At 34.1% G+C, this 22,061-nt stretch overlaps 1 protein-coding gene across 1 annotated transcript in view; it reads left to right on the plus strand.

Annotated features, from left to right (window-relative positions):
* The first annotated feature begins 930 nt into the window (after nucleotides 1-930).
* Nucleotides 931-22,061, plus strand: part of LOC123716484 (cell adhesion molecule 4-like) — a 36,217-nt gene continuing 15,086 nt past the window's right edge. The window contains 8 exon segments of the mRNA XM_045672248.1: nucleotides 931-1,111; nucleotides 1,939-2,049; nucleotides 5,984-6,160; nucleotides 6,325-6,347; nucleotides 10,849-10,981; nucleotides 13,750-13,883; nucleotides 14,130-14,282; nucleotides 20,577-20,693. Of these exon segments, the coding sequence (XP_045528204.1) occupies nucleotides 931-1,111; nucleotides 1,939-2,049; nucleotides 5,984-6,160; nucleotides 6,325-6,347; nucleotides 10,849-10,981; nucleotides 13,750-13,883; nucleotides 14,130-14,282; nucleotides 20,577-20,693 (1,029 nt within the window).

The following is a 22,061-nucleotide window of genomic DNA, read 5'->3' on the forward strand; positions in this document are numbered from 1 at the left end:
ATTAAGTTCGATAACTTCTTGCCATCTTGTAGGTAGGGACATGATGCCATTGTTATAGAAATTTTGGGACTTCTGATTAAAATACCGCGACAATTGGTTTTGGCAGTCGTCTCGTGATGTTAACCTGACACTGCCTAAAGAATTCTGAAGAGACCGAAACAGGTGGAAACCACCCTTTCTGTTGACTTATTCCGGCCGCTTTCTCTCTTCTTGCTTTAATCTCATCAGTTGTTTGCAGTAGAGTTCAGAATCGATGGTCCTGCCTGGTGGTAAAGGCTCATAATGAATAATGACCTTCCAATCCCACCACACACACTTGTTGCGAGTTAACCCGGGATTCGCCACAGTCTGTGAAGCCGAGTACGTGATCCACTTTTCACCAGTTCTTAGCTTCATCGAAAATAGTTCGGTTTCATTAAATTGTAATAAAGAATCATAAATGAGTATACAGTTCATTATGTTTCTTTCAGTGGGCTCCTGAGGTACCCAAATATCGAGCTTTTTTGTGTACCCAGTTTTTTTCAATGCACCAAAACTATTTTGTGGTCAAACAAAGCAAATTTTTTTCGTAGCATGCTATGCATTTTTACCTTTTTTGAGGTAAAATTTTAAAATGTATCGAAATTCTACATTAGATTCACTCATCTTGACATAACGAAAAATAAATAGAAATTATAAATTTTCCCAATTTGAATTTGGAATTATCTTCCTTAAAATTTAAACTTCACATGATACCAAAACCAGCCAGACACAAATACGTAGTATAGCCAAAGAGATTTTATTACAAGTTCATATATACTACAATGCGAAAAGACTTCTCATGTTATTAGGTCAGCGGATAACTACGCTAACTACCCGTTGATTACTTACAAAAAGATGTTGGTCTGCCAGTGTCAAATTGTTAACAGGTATGATGTGCGTGGGCGCCCAATGAGTCAGCCGAAGTTTTCATCCAGTGAAATTGGTACTCGAGCCTACTTCTACGCCACGGTCACTCCTGCTATTCTTTTATTGGAAAATGTGACATCAGCAGATAGTGGAATATACTGGTGTCGGGTAGACTTCCTACACTCAGCAACACGAAACTATATGGTTAATTTGACAGTCATCAGTAAGTATTCCTGTAACAATCAATGTATTAACGTTATTGTAAGAAATAAAAAACTATAATAAATTAAGTAAATAATAGGAATAGTTAAATTTAATAAAATACCTATCGCCATTTACAAGAACCACACACAGCGCCTATTTATAAGTGTTATTTATATAAAACTTTCCATATATACCTACCACACATCCCAGTACAAGTAACATAACATAATTTCATTGGAAACTATACCTACTCTTGTTTCTTAAATCAATGCTAATTAAATACTTAACCAAACAAAATTTTATTAGATAGTTAGTATATTATAGATAGTAAAGGAGAAACAAAAAAATCCCACATCGTTTTGTTTTACCAAAACATTATCTTAGAAGATAATACTTCTTGCATTATATTAATATAATTACTTAATATATTTCAAATTAAATATTCATAGCTTCTCGCCTATTATCAGACATTGTAATGCTATTAAATGTCTATATTATGTGTTAGAATTACAATTTTCTTTTATTGAAACTTGTCGTACTTCCATAAAAACGAAGCTTGATTTATTTATTGAAATGGTATCGGCGAAAGCGACAGTACTTACCCACTAGAATATCCCACAAAACTTATTGTTAATTATTTTATACAATTACAAAAATAGAGAAAAAATATTAACGGACAGTTATCATTGCCCGGCACCCTTTTGTTCAAAAGCGATGTTTTAAATGAGAAAGATTTTGGGTCTTGTTCCTAGTATTTATGCAAACTTCTATTTCTGAAGGCTAAATTCTATTAACTGAGGTAATCATTGGAAGTTTTTTTAAATACTATCAATTTTCATTACTTAGCTCCACCGAATCAACCAACTATAATTGATGCGAGGACGCAGGATTCAATTCGTTTGTTGGAACCTTATAATGAAGGAGACACGATTGAGCTATTGTGTGAAGTAAAAGGAGGTAAGACCACCAATTAACATAACTTTTACCTTTAGTAAAGGTTAACCTCAATATTATATAAAAAGTATCATTTTTTAAGAAGTGAAATCCGAAATCAAAACATTTATTTTTATATAACAGGAAGCAAACGGGCAGGCGGACAAGCGGTAGGAGGCTCACCTGATGTTAAGTGCTCAACCGCCGCCCATGGACAAATTTTTGGAAGGCTCACAAGTACGTTGTGGGACTTTTGAGAATTGGGACCCTCTTTTCTTGAAGTCGAATTGTTTCTGTGAACAGTTGGTTCCACAGAGTAGTAGTGGTATGTGGCAAAAACTGCCTTAAGAAACGGTCAGTTGTGGATTAACGTTGACGTTGAGGTGAGAAGGGGGTATTTTTTATTCTACCTTGACGTCCTAGTATGAAACTAGGTTGATGGTATATAAGTCCTCTGAGCAGTCTCTATGGCAAATACGAAAGACGATGCAGAATTACCTGCAATCTCTACGCAACTGAGCAAACCGGTGGGAAAGTGAATGGTCGTCGACGATTAGAGTGGCTCGTCGTTGAATACAGTCCCTTCCAAATGACCGCCAAACTCAATAACGAATGTCATTTGATATGTGACTTCGAAGGGAGGAGAAGCGACAAAGGATCTGAATTAGACAAAATTTTGTCTACCCCAGTCCGAAACTCCATGTAGCAGAATTTCGCTATGTCCAAACTTATAGCTAGAACCTCCCACTTGGACATCATTGCCCACCTAAGGTAAACAAGAAGGTCACGATCGCCTTTTTTTAGGCATCGGATCTTGAGAAAGTGTGCCAGTACCTCGGGACAATACCGAATGAGTACACGTAGCCTGAAACGAGTAGCGGTGGTTATTAGAATAATTTATTTAGCACTTTGTCAGTCCATGATAATGGACTATCTATCTGCATGGAAAGGAACGGCTGAATCTTCACTGATTAAGTTGGAATGTGCACAAAAAGCAATTCTTAAAGTTGCCTATCGCAGACCGTTAAGATACCCCAAGTCAAACTCCACCTAGAAATAAAAACTTATTCAGTAAGAAAGCTTAGCGATCTGTTTAAGATATCATAAACTTCATGGACTAACAAATCCGCACACATCTAAGAAAAGACGTTTTGTATTCCCGTCACCAAATTTGAATTGGAATTCGAATCTACAGAAGGGTTACTACGGCTTGGCATGGCTCTGAGGTTCCAAATTAACACACAGCACACGAATGGTCGTGAAATAACTTTCAGATACAGATACCGGCAAACTTCTTGAGCAAGGGAGGAGCAAGGATTAAACAAGGGAGTGGGGGAAAATTTCGACACGTCACTCTCCCGCCGCCGTGCAGTGCTACCTAAAAATCGCTGCTGCGCATTCGGTATCTATACACTCTCAAATACATGCGCACACACACCCATTTCAACACCCACACATTCACGTATACTTAATGTCTCATAAGACTTGTGTTTGATTATTTGTAACACTACGTCACATGTACGTCACCATATACCACGAATTAATTGTTATCTAGTTACCTACAACACAGGGATTCCCTAGTAAAACCTATTTGTCATGAATAAAGCTATTATTATTGCTGCTGTAGTTTTTTAATATTCATACGGGATATTGTCACAATTTTTTATCCTAACCTTCTCCTTCCCTATCTATTAACTCGATTCGGAAGTCACTGAGCATATTAGCTGAAAAGCACTCGGGTTACATAACTAATGTGATAAATTTGCATTTATGTCTGTCCGTAGTAAAACGTCATAAAAAAACATTATATCAATTGTAAGTTATGTTATCTATATATATAAAAATGAATCCCTATTTCCCTTGGTCACGACATCACGCGTGAACGGCTGGACCAATTTTGCTAATTCTTTTTTGTTGTGTTTGTTATTGTCAGGAGAAGGATTTTATGAAAAAATAAATAATAAAATTGCACAGAAAATTAGAAAATGTAATTAAGTAATCCAGATTTTTGTTACAGCAAAATTTTTTCAGTGCACAGCGCTTTTACAATTCAAACTTTTTTGATACATCATAATGGCGATTTACATAACATTAACAGAATGCGTGCTACAAATATCGTTAAAGAGGATGTAATAAAAATTAATATCGTTTAAAACAAATGCTTCGATCGGAGTTAATGTATTGATAAAATAATTACAGTCGCTAATTGTTTGTGGTATTAATCTTGAAAATCCATGTTTTTCACATGGTCAGTTATATGCCGCGTGTTCCCGTGTCGGAATTTCAACAAAACTATTTATATACGCGCTAGAAAAACAAAAAAAAAAGAATGTTTTACATCATAAATCATTACAATACATTAAGCATTACACTTTTTTTCTAAAATACTTTTTTAGTTAATTATACCAATTCGAAATCAATATTCATAGTTAAGACAGGACAACGTGTGTCGGGTCCGCTAGTTATTAATATATTTTAAATAACGTGGAAATAAAGTGATATACGTTATTTAAAATAATAATATATTTTTGTTACAGAAAGTTCAGAATGTTGATCTAATTGTGCAGTGATGAAAGAACATCAAAATGCAGAAAATAGTTAGTTGTATAGCATAGCTATGTAAGCTGTTGAATGTTGATGAATGTAACTTATCATTAAAATGTTTATATAAGTATAAATTAAGAGATTAAATGTAAAACAATATATGCTCGTGGAAGAAAATAAGCCTTAAAAATAGTAGTTGATATTTACCATACGCGAAAGATTCCCGTGTAAATTCGGAATGAAGTCTGTCACCTTTAATGAATGGAATGGATAACTCGATACAACTAAACATACTCTTCAGGGTTTTAATATTAGTATATTTAGATATATTTTTCATCCTTAACGTAATAAAACACAGATTAGGGTAAATAATCGCCACCGGGGACCGTTACTTCGCACTTCGCTCACTCCAGTGAGCTTCCGTCCTGCCTTTCAGGCGATTGACCAGCCCGAGACGGCCCAAGCCGAGGTTCAAGTCTCACAGGAGACGCCCTGGCGCTAGCCGCGGGATAAAACGCCATTCAGGCCGAGCTACGCTCGCCAAAACAGCCTGAGCTGAGTTGTAGAGGCTCTTAAGGCCAACAGCGAGATTCCAGATTAGATATTACAAAATTGTGTACCGAAACTATAACTTACTACGAGGAATAGAATGTTAAAATTAACTCGACAACATCTTTCTTAATACTGATTGTTTGAATAATCCATATTCGCGTTAGTTACTAATTTGGAGTTATTCTGTTGAAATACAACGGTCGCATGGGAAGCAATAAATTGTAATATCTCAGTTGCTTGTGGTGAGGCAGTGAGTTTTACTATTAATCTAGATTTTTTCCAAGATTAGAAAGTAGCACATTTGAACCTTTTGCATTTATCTTTTTACCATTAGTAATAGGCTTATTAGTTTATACTAACGCTCAACAAAAATAATTATACAAGTGCATGCGTTAAAGTTTTATTGAAATTATTTTATTATCTCAAATAGGTATTCGTTTTAAATTTATTTTATTTCTATGAATACCTATGAAACAAATTTAAAATTTTAAATAAATAGACGATTTCCTATATTCTTTTAAAAATATATATAAAGTTCAAAAATTTATTTGTCAAATTTTTAAAGAGCTCTCATGCACGTGACTGACATATAACCCCCGTCATTACAGCTGACGACTTTTTCTTTAATATGATTGAAGCAATAGTTAAATACATTTTTGCTCGGTAGAAGAACATTATAGCATATTTTTTCGTTTACTTTTTCATACTGTCACGTTTAGCTCCACTGATAGAGGGACTGCTGCTTATTTTACTAATTTCTGAACATTAAACAACTCTTTGAAATAAAATTCATTGTTGTCTGCATATGCCTGTTAAAGATTTTATTGATTTCATTTTTAATTTTATATATTTTATTCAATAGGAAATCCACGGCCAAGTCTCATTTGGTATTTAGAGAACACCATAATAGATGAGACGTTTGAAGAAGAGGACAACGGAGTTACCAGCAATGCATTAACATTCCCAAGATTGGGACGAGAGCATCTTAATGCTAGGCTTAGTTGTCAGGCCTCCAACACAAACTTATCGCCACCGCCGAGTAAACTTTTTATCCTAAACATAAACTGTGAGTAGACAGTAATTATATGATTTTTAACAAATTACATTTTTATTACTCTTGAGTTCTTTAGGGATTGGAAGTTAAAAGTTTTCGTTGTGAAATTTCATTGTAAAACCCGTTAAGTTATCATTTTGTATTAATAGGTATGTTCCAAAGAATTAATGAAGTATGTGTTTCGTTTATTAGAATACAATATTAGTTCGGCTCAATATATAACCAATCTATCTAGTTTATTCGTAACCTTCCATATTTTTTTATATAATACTGGAACCTGATCTTAAGTGATACCACTCACATTGCCAGAGGGCTAGCACATGCGTTGCCGGACTTTTAAGAATTATGTAGTGCGAGTCATGGAGAAAACTACTATTATAGTAATAAATAGTTCTAATAAGTAATTCTTTTAAATCAAAAATACATTTCACTATAAATCATAAATTGTTTTCTGAATCTAAAAGTGTCGGTTAATAACTACTTTTCGTTTAAAAATTCACCTCAAGTTTTTCAATGACTTTTCCAAACTTGAACTGAACACTCAAACTTCGTGAATGTAAAATGTTATTTTATTCGAAATACTGAATTGAAATAAAATAAAAATAATCAAATCAAATATGACCTTTTCTAAGTGTGCAGATAGTGAAGAAACAAGAACAGCTTTCTGCTAACCGAAGATACGAGATTGAATGTATCGTTACTGGGTCTCGTCCTGCAGCCGAAATTACCTGGTGGATAGGTTCTAAGCCTCTAAGACATAATGTTATTAATGTAAGTGGTTAATACTTATTTCATGTAGAAACTGGATTATTGTTTACTTAATTACCAATACTTTATGGATTATTATAGTTCTAACGTTGTACTCTGCAATATTGTGTCGTCAGATGTGAAAAAATTTCAAATAAAAATTCTACTAAATCTTAATATATAAAACAAAGTCGGGTTTGTTCGAAACATTATTACTCGAGAACGACTAGACTGATGTACATGGTGTTTAATTTGTTGTCTTTGTCTTCATCCCAAATTAGATAGGAAATATTAAAATGCTTCTGTATAGTAAACTTCATCACCGAGAATCATTGTGTTAGCCTGGGCTACATTGGCATTCTCAGATATGACCACAATGCTTTGGGATCCATACTCTTCTCATGCATATCAAAGCACTTTTTGGATACACTTTTTTATCAAGCGCGTCACAGCGAAAATTCATCGACAGTCTCTTGAAACGCTTGTGACCTTTATTTAATCTTTTATTATATGTATCAAAGAGCTTGAGTACCAAATAGGCAATTTATTTCTGCCAATACTCCGTCTTTTAGGAACTAACCGGCCCGGCAAACATCGTTTTGCCATGTATATTATTTGCAGGAAACACTTTTTAGTTCAATAAAAATAAGCTATCTACTATAATAAAAAATATTCTTTTGGAGTGGATAGCCCTTATCACTTAGGGGTTTGAAAGATAGAAACTCATAAGAAAAATTCATAAGAATCGGTCGAGCCGTTTCGGAGGATTATGGGAACGAACTTTGTGACACGAGAATTTTATATATAATAGAGATTACGTAGAAATTAATACTTTATCCAATCAATATTCGACAATGGTTTTTTAATATCCTCGTAGATAGCGCGACGAAACTTGTATTTTATTTGTGCATTTGGAATAGTTTCACGTAGAACTAAAGTCGGTAGCATCAATCTTTAAGAAAGGATGATATTCGTATATGTCAGGTTTAACTAGCGCCATATCAGTTGTCGAACTGTCGATGAAAGTGTTACTTCAAATTACATCTAGGATATTATTGCTACTATTAGGCGACAAATTATGTTGTTTTAGGCCTTAAATGTTAATTTAGTTAAAAACATTTAGGGGATATTTTGTATTTTAGAAGTACCTTTTGAAGTTATACTTCTTTTGGCGAGTTAGAGAAAAATGATTAGAATAATTTTTTACGATGCGCGCGCACACCGTCACAAAATACCGACACCCTGAAGTTAGCTTAGAAAAATTGATTATTCAGAAATAATTTTGCGCAAAAGAAGTATAACTTCTAACGTATTTACATAAGTACACACACTTGTTTTTTTTAATAGGATGGGTCCTAAAGGAGTCCAATTAATATTTGGGAGGATAAAGTCACCGACTATCAAAAATGTATCACTTATATTTGTTTCTATTATGTAGCCACACATAATAAACGTTTCAAGTCTGCATAAAGTCTGGAGGTATATAGACAAGGCCGTTATGGAGACTGCGCCGGTCGTTGACTGCAAATGAATTATGGGGTATAGTTATCCAGAGTGTTTCAACACTATTGCAGTTCCACTCAGGCCTCTCATATGCTTTGCTAGATACATAGATCAGCAGCCCTCTGCCTAAATTTTTATTGGAGGTTTCTGTCGTTCTATCTCGTCGAAACATCTGGTACTAATATGGTAATGCACAATTCATTATCATAAAAATGGGGAGGAATGCTTCGGCTGTCTTCTCGTTTAATTTTTTTGAATATTTGGATTTTATAAGGATCTTAAGTCTAAGGCAAACATTTATGACAGACTTGAACGGTGGAGGCAGTGGTAATATTAGTAATGTTGAAAAAAATATATCTAAAAATATAAGAATTTTTTGAATTTCCTTAATCACAAAAGAAAATAGTCATACACAATACCACAAGAACTATATCGAGGTGGTGAAATAGCCATACAAATTTGTGACAATACAGCTTATTTTATATGCGGATTGGGGAGCACTTTAGCTCAGTTGTCGGTAGCGTTAATAATAGTTGACAAAATGCCTCAATATGCAATGCCTTACAATTATGCAAGGTTAGAAAAATAAATTGAAAATAAAATTAAGACAAAAGATATTTGTAAAAGTTGTGGTTCAGACGGCATTTGCCCCTGTTATTATTAAAAGTTATTTATGTTCCTTGACGTTACCTTAAAACTTAGTTCTTAAATTTGTTGTGGAGGAAAACTAGAATTATACCGATATTATATCTAAATGTACAATCTAAGTAAAAAGTATATATTGGAGTTAACCAGTGTAATCTGTTAATTTATAAAAAAATATATTTTCAATTAATTCTTTCTTTGTATAATATAAAATTAGTCATAATGTCTTATTAAAAACATTAGCTATGCCATTGGAGGCGGTTACTAAAATATTTTGTTTTATGTATTTATTTTATTACTATTTAGGTACTGATGTTGTGGATAATCGATTATCCGCTAAAAAAACACCATGTGTCGCTACTCCTCTCTTCGAAGACACTCTCCGAAAACCCTCTGCCAGCTTCGGACTACTGCGCATTGACGAATGTAAAAGAGTTAAGTTTCGCGATCATTGTCAGAGCGAAAGGCAAAATGAGCCGCCAAGAAGATTGGTGTACTTAGCACGGCGAGACGTTATTTCTCATCTCTGTATGAGAGCTCCCTAGTACCAGCTCCTTCCATTTCGATGACCAGTCACTGGTGGCACACAGTTCTGAGTGGCTTAATCCCTTGTGGTTGCTTAGTTATGTACATCACATAACAAAACATAGCTACACTCTTTGCGCTTCCACCGCATTTACCATGGAGAGTGCTCGGGGGAGTTGGTCGGATTAATGTCTGCAACTTAGTTTCATCATCGGGCGACGAGGCAAAACACCAGCTTTTTTATTTTCATAAGAACCTTCTCCTGACTGAATAATTAACACAACAGAAAAAGAATTAGCGAAATTGGTCCAGCCGTTCACGCGTGATGCCGTGACCAAGGGAAATAGGGTTTCATTTATATATATATTGATATGTTTTTTTTAGTTTTGCAATATAAGTACATATGTCAAAAAATGTCTATTTAAGTTCTTTTCGCTTCAATCTTGTAAAATTAATTTCTTTCAAAAAGTTGTAGGAATAGTTATTAGTAATACATTTTTAGAAAGCCCACGGTGAGCAGATTTTAACGCAAATATAAAATAGTAGGTTTAATAATTATATCAATAAAAGAATTTAACAGTATGTGAGGGGAAAAATATAGTTTTTAACAAAACTTCGTCGGGACTTGACAATTCAGACAGGCCGATGTCCCTGGGTCCTTTTCATTTGATTTTGCTTTGTAGCGTAGATTCACGTAAGTTCACGTAGAAATTCTATCTATTGTGTTGAATTATTGAATTGATTAGTTTGTGGTTATTAATTGATAATAGGGGGTTTTATCTTCATTTTACACAATTGTTAAATATTTTATAAAATAAATATTAGAAATCATCATATAGTGAATAAAAAGTTATTTTGTCGATAAGGAAATAAAATAAAGGTCATTTCTTTAAACTGTTGTTTTTACAATTTATTTATCTAATCAAAGTAAAATATCTGAGCTTTATTTGAAGCCCTATTTGAAACTATATACGTGGGCGAAAATTTAATCGCCTTTCTTGACACAGACCTCACTGAGACACTGAAATGGACCTCGATGTTCCATAGTTCGACCCAAAGCAGGCGTAAGAGGGTTTACGTGACCTTACCTTACCTTTCTAACTTTAGGTTAGCATTAATTTTTTGATTTAGAAAAATCGTATTTTAAATTTCAGCCATTAGCGATTACCAATAAGGTAGACTTGCTCATGACGGATGTGACATTTAATATACAAAAAATATTTAAATAATAAGAATTTTGACAGTTTTCACAGTCAAACTTGACCCGAAGTGTAGTACAGCTAGTGCCAGAACCACAAGATCATGAAAGATTCCTGATTTGCCATGCTGAGAATCCTCATCTCAGGGCAAAGAGCCTCGAGGACACGTGGAAATTAGATGTTCAATGTAAGTAGAGGTATTAAGGATTACACAAGAGCTTTTGTTGTACTAAATATTTGTTCCACTCACTTAAACTTTAAATATATATAATAACATATATAGAATAAAGATATATGTACTAAAATATTCCTATAAAATTGAATTATATTTAGGTATATTGATATAAATTGAATGTAACATTTCATTTCATTTCTCCCAAATTATTTTGAAATGGATTCTTAGTAGCTATTCTTAAAATAATAATGAATTCATTAGCTAATTTTCACAACTAAGGATAACTTTCCTCCAGATCTAATATATAGTTAAAATGCTGAGAACCCAATATTTATTTATTAGGAAACAAAACAGATACATCTCTCTAAATTAAAAAGTAAAAACAAAACATCAAAATTAACACAATGGGTATATCCACAATATACACATAAAAATATGATCCAAAGCAAAACATTAGCTAATTAGACAATACAACACAAAACATATAAATTGGGACAACGACAAACATACTAGTAGATATAATAAAGAAGAAAGATACAAGACTTAGGACAATAATAATTGCTACTTGCTATGGATCGTCTGAGCCCATTTTGGCAAAGTTTAAAATGATTTGAAAGTTGGAACCTTCTGTTTAAGTATGAACAAAAAAATATTATATGAATGTACATAATTATTAACACAATTATTACGATAATATCACTTCAATGTAAAATTTTATAAAGTAATTTGATTTTTCAAATATAGCTTTGCTATGCTCCATTTTTCAAATATAGCTTTTTTTGAATAAAATAAATGTCATTAAAAACATAATTTGTAAAAAAACAAATCTTGCAACGCAGTTCTTCTACCGTACAAAAGTTGTGAGATCCATGTAACGCCAAGTCTGTCAATTTATTCCACGGGACTTTTTTGTATTACGTTATTACGTAATTAGCTAACCCAACAACATATAATACTCATAGTGACCATATTATAAATATTACAAATATTTTATGTCTAAAATAAATATATTAACTTGGCCTGCTAATTGTATCCACAACAAAGTTATAGGCGTCGAAAATGGCCTGAATTACTTTTAGAAAAGTAAGTAGTAGTGTAGTGACATCATAATCACTCATACAATTTGCACTTGTATGTAGTAGTTATAGACGTTTGCCTTGTTTGTAATCTATTCATGTTCACCAGTCTAGATCCATCCAGTGTGTCTCGCTCGTATTAAATAATATATATTTTGCTCCCAGATTCTGTGACATGGGTTTCTATGCGTTAATATACAGTTCTATAATTGCAAACTTGTTATAAAGCAGTAATAAAATTTCTATTTACATTCTACAATTATGTGAGTTACTATTACACTGTTTGTAGGTATTTGTCTCTGTATGAAGGATGGGGATGTAAAATCATTCAATATTTTAATATTAATATTTATTGGAGTTTTTATGCATATACGTTGAGGTATATTACGAGTATTTATACGCACTCTGTCCCGATGGACCTGAGTTTAAGAAGTACTTAGATGGTTTTTTTTCAATTAAATTGGACAGGCGTTTGCATAAATGTAACGAAAAGTGAACGCTATGCCAGCTAATTTAAGTTTACATCACATCTTGCTAATAACTGCTCGTTTTCTTTTTTCATAAAAATGTCACATTATAATTATAATATATATATATATATATATATATACATCACATCTTGCTAATAACTGCTTGTTTTCTTTTTTCATAAAAATGTCACTTATAAATATAGGTAAATTTTTAAATTTAAAAATGATAAAAGTATTCGGAAGCTACTAATTGGAAGGAATATATTAATTGACACTAAGCTACCACCAGCCACACTAGGGCCATTTCTGTGTTGCGAGTGACCAGATACTCTTCCATTTTTCATATAAGTATACAAAGAACAATACACTATTGTATCAAAATTATTTAAGTCGTAAGGTTAGAATGGTAACGATTTACAAACCGTCGCCCGAATTCGATGATACTGAATATGTAGGTACTTTTTAACCTTGATTGGAACACCTTCAAGTGATTTTTGCTGCCAGAGTTGCGTCTAAGTATTAAAAAAAAATATTTAAAATGTTGTGTATTATGTATTGAAATTCGTAAATAAACCAGAAATTTTTCTACTTTTCTATCGGTTATTAGAGATGTGACTTTCTGCATAAAAATCGGTTTTTTAATTAATCTATTATTTTTTTGCATGAATAATGGATTTTTTTATATTTACCGATTATTTGACCAAATTTTTGAACTTTAAAGTTTTAGAATAATAACCTCCAACCACGCTCCAGAACCAGTTATTTAAAAAAATATTAATATCCTAACCTATTGATAGAAAACACTTTTTAACCGGATTGAAGCTATGTATTATTATAAACTTCTGAATGAATGGCCTAAAAACAAATTTAGTGGTCCAGTTAATAGCGTCCAGTCATAGTTTGTCAAAAACCGAATCAGAACACCCCACACACGGGTGGTTTGGTACGCAAGAGTGGAGGTGCTGCATTTCCCGTAGCGCCGGATTTGTCCAAAAACCAATTATTAAATAACTGTTTTTGGCGCGTGAAAATCAGTATCATCAAATTCGGGCGACGGTTTGTAAATCGTTACAGTTCTAACCTTACAACTTTAACCATGAATATCTTCATAATGGGGTTCCGCAGGATGGAGATGGCACGGGGTGTAGCCCTCAATAACCCCCCCTCCCTCGCCCTCCTAAAACCTCAAACATCGATGGTCCATATTGGAAAGTTTAACCAAAATTCCCAACAGATGTACCAATAGTCAGCCTCAAAATAAGCCTGACTAGCAAGAAGTCGAATCACACCTTGGAAGGAGATGACGTTTACTTGGAATGCACTGCACGAGCCAATCCTCGTCCTAGTAAATTATTTTGGTTCAAACAGGTCGGTATGTTAATATATATATGTAGTTCTAGAAATTCTAGAAAAAATAATATTGTTAATAGTGACACAAATTAATATATAGTGATTATTTTAGCATAGGTGAACATTTACTGAATTAAATCAAACAAATCGACCACTTCGGTACGGTCTTGTTCATAAAAATATACTATAAGACACGAACGCTAGGTCCGCCCTAGTCACATGATGGATGAATTTTTTAATGTAAATGTTGAGTATGTTCTTTAGGGTATGCAAATAGAGCACAACGCCAGCGCAGGGGTTTTTGTGAGCGAGCAAAGCCTGGTGTTGCAAAATGTAATTCGCAACGATTCCGGAGAGTATAAATGTGCAGCACAGAACGATGAAGGAAAATCTACAAGCATCCCAGTTAATTTACAAGTTAGATGTAGGTATTTATAAAAATACAAATGTAATTACGACTATTCACTAGCCCCGACGAATAAATGTTTAAATCATAGTTTCGTCAATTTACATTTACATGAAAACTTAAAATGAGGGGTCAGGGAAGAAGGGCTTGGCTAACGTCCGTATCTGAGCAGCAATATCTAGCACGCCACTCTTACAATGTTTACATTGTTATTATGGTTTTGGGATACAGGTCAAAATCATAGTGCTCAAATCCAATAAATGTTATCTTTTACTTTAAGATGATAAATTGTTTAACATAGATACCGACATTATTAGAAAACGTGACGTTCTATGATAAAATTATTTTTTTGGAGCACACACACAAAAAAAGCTCAGCTCTCATTATTTTTTTGAGACTTGTGATTATTATTCACTCACAACATTGCAGAGGTTCAAACTACCATATCTATGGAGCTGGTGAGATGAGTATCTATATGATTTGTCATGTGGCAACTTTAATAGCGATAATTATAAGTATGATGAAAAATATTAAGGACCACATATGTCACCATGGAAGTAGCCCTGCGTTTTCAATTGACAGCTCTTTGAGAATTAAAAAAAAAACAACAGATATACTATATCATTTGCTCGTTAAGGGTGATGTTTAGAAACTCTCAATATCTAATTCACGAATTCTTTTCTTAGATCCACCAGCGTGTATTTCTTCGAAGAACAGTCAAGTATTAGTAGTGCTGGAGAAGCAGACGGTAGAGTTAACATGTGAAGTTAACTCTAGCCCGCCACCTTATTATTTTATGTGGTTGTTCAATAATTCCAAGGAAAACATGGATATAGATCCAAAGTATGTTGCATTGTATTTAATACACAGATTAATAATATATATCTAACGTGAACATTTTGACTTGACAACTAGTTTACTTGGGTCGAAATCATGAACAAGATTGTTTCCTTTTTAGATGTTCAAGTTCAAGTGTCGTATGATTTTTTTAAATTAAATTCGTCCAGGATTAGAAACCAGGAGAGACAAAAAATACATTTCATTCCAGAAAACGTCAAGATATAGGCAGTATAGTCGTAAGACTTTGAACCGAACAGTTTTAGCTTCAGACTTCCGTATTTAATTCATTAATAATTTTTCATTCATGAGGTTTTGCCTCACCTTGACGTGAATGCTCGCTGATACCATGAAGAATCTATTGGAGTAAAGCCAGCGTCCATATATTTGAGAAACCAGCGCTTAACCATTCGTCAGACATTGCTATTTCAAGATGTCGTCTTTAAAACTATTTCTAAATAGAATATTTCTTCAGGTACTACAAAACAAGGGGAAGTACATCAACTTTCCTGTACACACCGAGGACAGAAGAGGATTTTGGTGTCGTCTCATGTTTGGCTGTAAACACCGCAGGTCTTCAAGACGAACCATGCAGGTTCATACTGGCGGCTCCTAGTAAGATCCTTTATCTTTCTCTTCTTATAAATTTAAATTTGGAATATGGTCCATTTATTTCCCTATGATTTATATTGACATTATCATTGAAACGCATAATATTTATTTTTGACTCGTGTCGACCTAGTAGTTCAGCGTGCGATTTTCATCCCTGGGATCGTACGTGCGATCTACGACTGTCCTATCAATGTGCGCTTTTGACATTTCCTCGTACGGTGAAGTAAAATATCATGAAAAACTGGCAGTCCCAAAGTCAAACGGTGGATGTTAAGCTCACGTACTAGTTTCGCCATGTATTGTTGGAGACATAGTGTGGATAATAACTCCGTATTTGGATCTGTAGTTATATCTTTGAGTTTTTATTCCATACCGAAGAATGCAATTTGTATATTTCATATTTCGAGTACCCTTTATGTAGGGTATGATTAAGAATCATTTTATAGTTTTAGCAATATAAAATTAACACTACAACGGACTTTATAATAAAAATAAAAATATGTATATTAATTTGACAACAATTCATTATAATGTGTAAGATTTGGGAACCCTTTTAAGTAACAAAATACCTGTGTCAGGGTTCTCAGCTCTTCCATACAAACTTCAAAATAAATTCAATAAAAATATTTATTCAATTAAACATTTAATATGCACCAAACTGAAATATTTACATCAATTTTTATCTTAGTGATGATTCCAATGTAAAAAACATTAACACCGGATAGTGCTTAATAAGAGCTTGGTGACGAGTTTAATACGTAAATTACAATAAGGGCTGTTGTATTTATTATAAAAATCACAGTTTGTTTTGAAGTTAATTATTTTAGAAAACTTTTCCCTAAAATTTAATTTTCGCGAACGCAAGATGCGTAAAGTACATTTGGTCTGGTGGTCTGGTGGTTTCATTTATTTATACTAATTTTGTGCGCGTAATATAAATGGAGCCCTGAAAGCGCATATATAACTAGTCTGGCCATAGATACTGTTACTTAAAAACTTTTCAATTCTTTTGAATGTGGAACATGTATATTATTTTAAAAACTTCATTCGAGTTTGATCCATTTTTTCGTGTTTAATATTAAATTACAATATGGGTTGGGGTATTACATAAAATAGGATTGCATTGGTCGCCTTGCACAAAGTGGCTATGGAGCCGTTTGTCGTATAACAGATACATCAAAAGCTTGGTTACAGCCGAATATCGTACGATCAACAGATACAACAACATTTCATCTGTCGAAGACCAGAAAATATCGGGGAGGCCGCGTGCTGTTAGAACTACAAAGGCTGTTAATCTGTTAAAGCCAGAATTTGTCAAAACCCGATTAGGATGCAAAAAAAATTTTTATCACGAGAAATGAAGATTCCAGCTAGGACTGCCGCGTTTTATAAAACAAGACCTGAAGTTTGGTGCTTTTCGTCGATATGTTCTTTTCGGGCACGACATGCCCTAAATCAATATTTACAATTAAAGAGAGTGGATCAATCAAAACGCCTTCTGTCACGGTACACGAAAAGCACAGAAATAGGGGCTATTTACCAATGAAAAAATTTTCACATTTGAATAACACTAGAATAAGCTATAAGATAAAGTATACGCTCACAGTTCTAAAAAAGCTGCTCAAGTGGTCGGAAAGGTATAACGTGGTCATCAACCTGCGTTAGTGATGATTTAGTGGGGCGTGTCTTATCAAGTCACAAAACTACATTTTTGTGAAAAAGGAGTGGAAACTTCAGCGAAAGTGTATCAAGATACAGTTTTGGATCGTGTTGTGCAACCTCTTAGCAATACACTTTTTAAAAATATACCTAGGACTTTCCAGGACGATTCAGCACCTGGTCATAAGACACGAAGTACCTAAGCCTGGCTTGATACCAACGTTCCTGGCTTTATAAGAGCTGAAGACTGGCCCTCATCTAGCCCAGACCACAACCCTTTAAACTTCAAATCATGTCACTTTTAGAGGACATGGCCTGCTTTACACGACACGTTGTCACAAGTCTGTTAAAAAATCTGTGGAGCAAGCAGTGGCGAAAATTCCCTTGGAAACAATGCATAAATCCATAGATTCGAGGGCAAACAAATTAAAGGCCTGTATAAAAGTCAACGGTGGCCATTTCGAACACATCGGTTTATTTTAGTTTTTGCTAAAACTTTAATAAATATGTAGGTATAAATTTAAAAAAAAATAATGCATTTTCATTTGAAGGAGGACTTGTGGCTGGACTCGGTATTTAGAAAGCATCTTAATTGGACCTCCTTGAAATTAAATACTTCACACACTTCCATGAGGATCATAAGAAATGATATCTTATCTTATCTATTTGATAGAAAATATATCGTCCCTACATCCCAATATCAGCTCAAAATTTTGGTTAGTTTTCACATTAAGTGAAATCTAAACATGTATATATAATACCTAAATACCTATGTATATATAATATAAAGAATCTATTGGTAAAAACTTCTTACTAACAATCTCAACGTTAGATCTTAATATAATTCAAGTTTTTTTTAAAGTACACACGGGCACACTAGGTGGGTACACCTGATGTTAAGTGATACCGGCGCCCATAGACACTGTCAATTCCAGAGGGCTTGCCAGTGCGTTGCTAACCTTTTAAGAATTCAAGGACCCTAATACTGCAGCTGGTTCCACAAAGGAGTGGCAAAAACTGCCTTAAAAAACACTCGGTTGTGGAACGACGGACGTCAAGGTAATACGGACACAACATCGTATTCTTCTCGACGTCCGATGATAAAAAAACTCAGCACGTTTCGTATATTAATACGATTCGGATTACCGAACAACTCCTCTGAACACTCTCCATAGTAAATGCGGTAGAAAATGAAGCCCACCCCACATCTCTACGCCACGTCACCCTTGGCGACAAGCCGCTTGGTTAAGTGGAAGAAGCTAGTACTGCGGAACTCCCGCCTAGACATCAAATACACCATATGATGCCGAATTTGTAAGGAATGGCCCGAAGTGAAGAACCGTCTTGTCTTGCTGACCACAAGCTTGCTAGTTTTTGACTGGCTTAGTTCTTGAAGGCTAAATTATCCTTACCATCCAAATGACCGCAAAACTGAAGTTCGTTCGATATGTCAACACCATGTTTTCCAATACTGGCTGTGGCTTAAAGAAGAGTGTCTTGTTCGACAAGAGGAGTAGCGACGAAGGGTATTTTTTTGCGGATAATGCCCAGACTTGTGTCTTGTATCTATTGGGGTTAAATTGGACTAGATTTAGTTGACCTCAGTCCGAGACTGAATTGTACTGCGCGTAGAAGGATTTTGACTTCATTCACCAGTTTGTTCTGGTAGTGATCGATAACTGCTCAGGAAATACCTACATGACCAGTGTAAAGAATATTCCCTGTGCTGTCGATCTCATAGCAATGAATGTTGCTTAGTTCCAACATAATAAACGCTAATCGCATCCAGTTACCTCAGATGCTGGCCGTAAATAATGGATTCCACAATTTTGGAGAGCGAAGAGGTTATAACTGTAATGGGCGTTCAAGGCAATCGTCTTTTTGAGGGATCGGATATATTAAAGCGGTCTTCCAGTACTTCGCGGTGTGCAATGGAGTGGAGGGCTGACCAAAAGTCCCTTGGACAGCTATGGCGAAAGACCAGAAGGTTCGAGTCCCCAAAGGAAGGCAGCCTTAGCGATTTGCCGTTTGAAGTACCTGGAGGCTGAATTATATGCTTCTTTATGTTCGCTGGTATTGCCATCACAATATCTCGCCGCCGCAGGCTTTAAAGCTTCATTCTCATTAACAATACATATTAGTTTCCATAGTTACCTAAATATCGACACTAAATTCATATCTCGTATTCAACTTTCTCATCCACAAGATCTAAAAATCTTTATGGAAGTTCACACTTACTACGGTCTAACCAATTACAATATCTTAAATAGATTCTACCTTCATTTAGTTTAATAAACAATAAAATGAATAAACATCTAATGACAAACAACTTAACCAATTTCTTAATGACACTGGAAGGAACTAGCGGTTAAGGTACAGGCTAGGCCTAGTTTAAACGCTAGTGCTTATAGAAGTATATTGTGTATAAGGCAAACCAAAATGAACATTGTATCTCAATGTTTCGTTGCCTATTGTATGTTTACAACCTTTAGAATGTAAGTATAAAATGTAATGTTTTTTGATAAAAAAATAAAAAAACCGACTGGAAAGCACAACTTTTATATAAAAGCAGGAGTTAAATAGAAGCAAATAAATTATTAAAAATATTAACAACAGAAATTATGATATCATAAATTAATTTGACGTTTAATTTTGACTTTCGAGGCATTCCATTTTTTCGACCATTTCATCGAACTAATCAAATCGAAGGCAAAAGGTAAATCAAAAAAGAAGTAACCCTTTAAACGGTTTTTAACTAACTTGACTTCGATGTTTTTAATTTATAAGCTCTGTGACGTATAATGACAATGGAAGCTGACAGTAGCGCCATTGCTACGACATTTATAATAGGACATAGGTCGAAGAGTCATATACTAAGACATATCCTGGTATAATTCTGTATAGTTATTCTTATAAAAAATTATATCGTATATGCAAAAAATCTACGAAGGAATGTTAACTGTAGACAGTGATATGATGATTGACAGCGTGTAAATAGTAGAGACTGTAGTGAATGTGACATTCTACACATTCACTACAGTCTCGAGGAATATAATAAATGTCGATTTTACTTATTTACCTTATGCTACATATAAACCGCTGTGCCTATAAATTACATTTTAAATATGTCATTTAATAACTATTGCATTGATATTTTAATTACAATATGTCTTGTAGCTTTGCCAACGAATCTACAGAATTGTTCAGTGTTGAATTGAAGCGTTACAGCTCTGCAAGTGGAGTGTCAAGAAGGCTTCGATGGAGGTCTTCCTCAGGTATTCCATATGGAGGTGCTGGAACTACCTTCTATGAATGTGAGTATATACGTTTTCAGTTATTAAGAAGTTTAAGTTCTATCTCTAATATATTTTAAGCGAATATTAATGTAGTGATAATTTACTTTAATTTTTATTTGTTACATAATAATGATGTTCATATTGTTTTAATTACTTTATTTTTATAGAGTTCTATCAATACATAAAATATTTGACGTTACATTTTGGACATAATTAAGTAATGTAAATTATGTTCTTATTTTTTTGGTATAACATTTAATGGTTACAAAAATTTCGGTAAATGAATGATTTGATTTGCAGTAGTATGTAGTAAAAATAAAATGGATACAATTTTTACAAGAGGCGTTGCCGTTTTGTGCAACGCCATTGTGAGAAAAGATGGGTAATATCTATCAAGTAGTAGTAGTAAAACACCCTGCGCTGGCCATCCCCTGCCATACTTACTTTTAGGCCTCTCAGTCGATTTGTCGCTGTAACCGAAATTGATTATGTAATTTGTCCATGTGCAGGTGCCCACTCCTTATTCGCGTGTAATAATCCTAACTTTTTCGAATGAAGAAGATGTCATTTGTAAAAATCCGATATGAATTAATAAGTGATGTGATAAATAGAACCTAGAATTTTCCTACACATTACTGAAAGGTAAGGTTAAAGTGAAGTGCCTTAAAAAGGGAATAAAAAACATTCTCGGAAACAGCAGTAACTTTCTTACTAAAATCATAATATTGTATTTTTTCCACAAGTGCATTTTATTCTTAAGACGATTACGGGTTATTTAAAAAGAACACAAAAGTCGTAGATGCAACATAAAGAAGATCGACTCATTTGTTAGAACACGTATGTTTAAAAAAGTACAAAGTTATTTGATATCGCCGACAGTTTTAGTTCAAAGCCAAGCCCGCTTCGTGTCTGCACTTTATATCTAGGAATGTTACTATATTTTGTGTAAAGATCACAAAATCATATGATGCTACGCATGGTTTTTATATTAAGTTTAAAAACGTGACTTCACCAAATTTAATCAAACGTGAACCCGTTAAATTTATTACAAAGATATACTACACGGCACACACTTTTCTTTTTACTGTTACGAAAATATGCATATTACACCTATCCCCTTGCACTATATAAATAATGGAATACCGTTATATCAACTTTGTATATATATATATATATATAAGGCTTTGAATTTTTGAATCTTCAATTTTTCAAACTGCGAAAGCCTATGGGCCATACGTCACCGAGATGCCATGGCGACGTGGCCAGCGACGTCGCCAACTAGTTCTTATTGAGATGTATGCCCGTTAACTCACATGGCGACCGACTGGTGACGTCACCAAGTAGCAAACGTAGCCAGAGTCGATCGCTCCGCATGCAGCGACTGGC

This window comes from Pieris brassicae, chromosome 11 (assembly GCF_905147105.1).
Source record: "Pieris brassicae chromosome 11, ilPieBrab1.1, whole genome shotgun sequence".
Lineage (NCBI taxonomy): Eukaryota > Metazoa > Arthropoda > Insecta > Lepidoptera > Pieridae > Pieris > Pieris brassicae.